Source organism: Cebus imitator, unplaced genomic scaffold (genome assembly GCF_001604975.1).
Source record: "Cebus imitator isolate Cc_AM_T3 unplaced genomic scaffold, Cebus_imitator-1.0 Scaffold224, whole genome shotgun sequence".
Taxonomy (NCBI): Eukaryota; Metazoa; Chordata; class Mammalia; order Primates; family Cebidae; genus Cebus; species Cebus imitator.
The window spans coordinates 1496387-1501513 of NW_016107539.1; the positions used below are offsets into that span (position 1 = coordinate 1496387).

The 5127-nt window shown below is 54.5% G+C and overlaps 1 protein-coding gene across 2 annotated transcripts in view; it reads right to left on the minus strand.

The window, feature by feature from the left end:
• Positions 1 to 5127, minus strand: part of ZFP64 (ZFP64 zinc finger protein) — a 96269-nt gene that overhangs the window by 19357 nt on the left and 71785 nt on the right. The window contains exon 1 of one of the 2 annotated variants that reach the window (XM_017496882.2): positions 2578 to 3174. The exons of the other annotated variant lie outside the window; for it this stretch is intronic. Within the exon in view, the coding sequence (XP_017352371.1) occupies positions 2578 to 2683 (106 nt within the window). The 5' untranslated portion in view covers positions 2684 to 3174. Of the gene's footprint in view, positions 1 to 2577; positions 3175 to 5127 lie in introns of those variants that run through there. 2 annotated transcript variants of the gene reach the window in all.

The window sequence follows — 5127 nt, forward strand, 5'->3', positions numbered from 1 at the left end:
TCAGCCTCCTGAGTAGCCAGGATTACAGGTGTGCACCACCATTACTGGCTAACTTTTGCATTTTTAGTAGAGACGGTTTTACCATGTTGGCCAGGCTGGTCTCGAACTCCTAACCTCGTGATCTGCCCGCCTTGACCTCCCAAAGTGCTGGTATTACAGGTGTGAGGCACTGCACCTGGCCTCAAATTCCAGTTTTACCATTTATTAGTTGTGGCCCCTGGGTTAGCTACTCAACTTCCCTGTTTCTCAGTTTCCACATCTGTGAAATGGGGATTATGGCCCCTGTTCTCATTGGCTTAGATGAAGTTCTTTACTATATGTAAGAGAACCTTGTGTATTAGTCAACACTGTATAAATGTTATTAGTGTTATTCACTGATGAACACACATAAGATTCTAACAGATTCTTGGGGAGAAAAATGCATGTTTTCAAAGAAACTAGATAAATGAGGTGAGTTAAAGGATGACCCAGATAAAGCCTCTGATAGGGAGGTGTGAAGGGTCTCAAAAAGATTTCTTTTACATTTAGAGATCCAGGAAACCAAGGAAGGACTGAAGCCCACTCTCCTGGGGAAAGGTCTAGCTGGGGGACCCTCTGCATCTGGAAGTAGGGGTGGGCTACATTTAACAATTCGAAACCAGGTTACCACAGCCAGTGCTTCAACCCCTGGGGAAAGGATGAGGTTCCCTCAGTAAGGTCCCTCCCACTCCTCTGTCATTTTATTGGTGGTGAGGGGAAGTCTAATTACTTTCCACTGCATTTTCCTCCAAAAGCTACTTGAGTTGCAAAGACACGTGCAAATTGAGTGGCCCAGCCTTAGTAAAACATACCCCCTTGCCAGTGTTGAGGGCAGACCAAAGATGCTAGGGTACGACGTCAGTTGGAAGACTGCTTCCTCCCCCTCCCCCTCCCCCCCACCAAGTGGGGGCTGGAGTTCAGGCACACTACTAGGCAGGCGGACTTTGCATCCTGCTCCCATAGGAAGGCACCTCAGTACTCCACGACGCAAAACACCCTCCCCGTGCCCGAAACGCTGGGTGCAGCTCCAGAAGGCGCCTCGCAGTGTTGGCTGCAGGAATTAAAAGTAGCTCAGTGCACTGACTTTCAACTCCAGCCCGGGGTTATTCAGCAATTCTCTAAATATCCCCAGAACCTCCCCAACTTCCCCTAGACGCAGAGACTCAGCAAGAGCCCCGCCCCTCGCCCTAGGGGGCTTGGTCCGGTAAGACTCACTCCCCTATCTCTGTCCCAGGGCACGAGGGTGATTATGCTATTCTAGTTATGGCAGCTCCACCCGAACAAACTTTATTTTAACATTTAAACTCTTAATTTAGTAGAGCCTTCATTAATCTACTCCCCTCCACCACCTCCTCGGGAAGGTGTGGTCAAAGCCCACCAGACCGACTGTTCTGGAAGTTGGTGCGGAAGCTAGAGAGCCCGCGCCTCTGGAGGTGGGAGGCCTCCCCAGAGAGGGGACCCAATATCCCCCTTTCCGCCCGCGCCAGAAAAGAGCCGGGGAGAAGAGGAAGTCAAGTTACAACTCCTTTCCCTACTCCCTTAAAGGAAAGGCCTCGGCTAACCACGAGGAACTGGTAGGCAGAAGAGAAAGTAGGAACCTGCAATGTCTTAATCTAAGCGCAAGAGAAGCAGAAAGGAAAGCGCTTTAGAAATGCAGATTCCCCAACCCCACCCCGAGATTCGCAGTGGAGGCAGGGTGTCCCAAGGCGCACGAGTAATCTGGCTAGCCACCAAAGCTCCTCTCTCGCAGGCTCTTCTGAAGCAGAGGATCCCCGGACGAGAAACGCTGCCCAGGGGGCTTAGGGTCGCCGAGGATCTCCTTGCTACATCCCGTGTCCACGTGGCAACCAAGGAGGGGGTGCGGGCCCGCCTGCTAAGTGCGACAGTATCACTGCTCTGCCCCCACCATGGCTCTCACTTCGCTCAGATAAAACGCAGAGCTCTTACTGGGGCTCACGGCCGCCCCCCCATCCCCGGCCGTCTACCTCCCCCGCCCGTCACCTCTCCGGCCTCCCCAGATCTCTCGGGCTGCAGCAGCGCTGGCGTTCCCTCGGCCTGGAATGCTCTTCCCCCCGGCTACCTGCACGGCTCGCCCTCTCCCATCCTTTCGGTCTTCACTCGGAGGTCCGCTCCTCAGTGAGGCCTTCCCTAGACAACGCATTTGAAACGTAACCCCAGGGCAAGGAGCCACCTTCCAGGCGCACAGCCGAAGCCCGGTGCCAAGGAGGTAGGGAACTCGGGTGCCCGCGCACCCCGAAAATAGTGTGAGGGGTCCTCAGAGCATCCTTCCAGCGTGTTTGGGGGGCAAACTCATAGACCAGCTAGCTGTTAAGGAGTGGCTGGAGGAATCCAGGCGGGGAGGGGTACGGTTAACTCGAGGAGGGTGTAATTTACAAAGGCGGCTGCGGGAACGCCCAGGTCCGAGTCCCAGGACTCCGCGCCGGACTCGTCGCCAGCCCTTCCAGCCCCCCTGCCCCGGTCCCCGTACGCGCGCGGATCCAGAGAACCTCGGAACACCAGCCCTCAACCCCAGGGCGGGGCTCCCGCAGCGCTACTCACCGGGCTCCCCCGCCACCTGCGGGGCCACCTCCGCGCACTCTCGGCGCGCAGGCCGCGGCTCCTCGGAGTTGAGGTGCTGGGGCTTGGCCTGCTTGCGCCGCGACATGGCGCGAGGACGGGTCTCCCGGCGCGTCCCTAGGAGTGGCCTACTTCACACAACGAATTCCCGGAGTTCGGAAATTACCCCCCTTCAGCAGGAACGCGCATGTCCCAGCAATTCTGCTCATCAGCCGAGCAGGGCGATTTATCAAGAGTCCTGACGGCTGATTGGCCTAGAGCCAAGACCCCAGGGGTCCCGAGGACTTGCGGTCCGCGCCCTGGCAGCCCGCGACACCTGGGAGCTCGTTAGAAATGCAGACTCTCGGGCTCCACCCCAGACCCGCTGAATCAGAATCTGCATTTTAACAAGATCCCCAGGTGATTCGCATGCACATTAAAGTTTGAGAAACCGTGTCTGCATTTTAACGAGATCCCCAGGTGATTCGTTTGCCCATTAAAATTTCAGAAGCGCAGCTCTCCTCCAACTTTAATGTGCGTGCGAGTCACTGGGGATCTCGTTAAAATGCAGATTCTGACTCAGTGGGTCTGGGGTGGGGCCTGAGCTCCTGTATTTCTAACGAGCTCCCAGGTGGCGCTGTGGCTGCCGCGCTACACAGGCTGCGCTTTTAGATTCGGACTTAATTGGTTTGGGCTGGGACCTGGGCACTGGGATATATTTTGAAAGCCGTCTCCCCGCCGCTCACCACCCCCATCACACATACAGGTTATTCTGAGTGCATCAGAGCTGAGAAGCACGACCTCCACCCCTGGTTCTCAGCCCCGCTGCACACCCAAATTTAAATTTTAAATGAGACCAGAGTGTCTCCAGCTGCAGGGAGAACATGTTCCTGGAGGAGCCGGTTAAAAATGCAGATTCCGAAAGTTCTGGATTCCGGTGGCCGAGGCCAGGAATGTGTATTTTTATCTATGAGCGTCCGCTCCCGCCCGGTGACTCGGACCACACGCTCTCGGACCACACAGGAGAGCTTCTGGGGTCAACCCGGCGCAGGCCCCGCCCAGCAGGTGACAGAGGCGCTGTCCTCGGGTGGGGGGGGGGGGGGGGGGGGGGGGGGGGGGGGGGGGGGGGGGGGGGGGGGGGGGGGGGGGGGGGGGGGGGGGGGGGGGGGGGGGGGGGGGGCTGTCCTCGGGGGGGGGGGGGGGGGTTGAGCTAATTAGCGTTCGTGCTCAGACTGGCTGGGACCCTGATGAGACCCGAGGGAGACCCTTCCTGGCACCACGTAAGTGACATCCAACGGGGATCGAGAAAGCCACCTACAGCCCCAAGGTGTTTACTTTCTTCAGATTGGGGAGTTACTTAAGACAGGGCTGTGCCCTAAGCTTGCCCGAACCTGAGAATCACGTGGGGGCCCCTTGTTTCAAAAAGACCCAGCCAGGCTCAGGTTCGAGTTTTTGGGGCGGGGCCTGAGAATCTGTATTTTTAACAGCGCCGCTTTTGAGTTTTACCGGGTGGTCCTGGGGGTTCAGCAGCGTCTGAAATGCGCAGTCTGTGAGGTTACTGTTGGCGAACCCCAGGGCAGGGCCTGCGAGAACAGCGTTTTGGCTTGTTTCAATTTCTCAAAAGCTGACCTGTTTTCCTCAAACTCCCCCTTGATTTTCAGGTTGTGAATCGACTTAGGAATGTTTGTGTAATGCCGGCTGAAGTCACTTCAGGTTAAATTTCCTATACTTCTTAAAAAACACAAAACTTCATCTTCTTTGGGATGTATGTGTAGTTACATGTATCTGTAAAGACATTTTAAAATATATACGCGTGGCCAGGCGCGGTGGCTCACGCTTGTAATCCAGTACTTTGGGAGGCTGAGGTGGGTGGATCACATGAGATCAGGAGTTCCAGCCTAGCCAACATGATTAAACCTTGTCTCTACTAAAAATACAAAAAATTAGCTGAGGGTGGTGGTGTGGACCTGTAATCCCAGCTACTGGGGAAACTGAGGCAGGAGAATCGCTTGAATCATTGCACCACTGCACTCCAGCCTGGGTGACAGAGGGAGACTCTGTCTCAAAAAAAAAATTCATATATATGTATGCACAGACACACATACTCATGTTTATCGTGTCTCCTTTTGAGAAGGAGACTGGATAAACAGTGGTTGCCTCTGGGGTGAAAGAGGGGTGCGTTGGGGAGATGGGAGACATCTGATACCCACTTAAACTGCTTGAGGTGTGTATGTGTGTTTGTATTTACTTTGTTGCTATCGTTTTGCCTCAGGTGTACACAATCAATGATTGGTACAGGAATCATTACTGGCCTACTGTTAGCCTACACTTGCTTACATTCTTTAGGCTGCTTGCTTGCACCTCTGTTCATTATGATGTAATCAGTACCAGGGAATGGAAGGTACTGCCCAAAAGTAGGACCTTAACCCCAACCCACATCTCTCTTCATATGGCCTCCTGATGTCCCCTTCTCTGAAACTTGACTCCTGCAGATCTCATTCTTTTTTTCTCTTTAGCAAGTTTTATCACACCTACATGCGTTCCTTAAAAAAT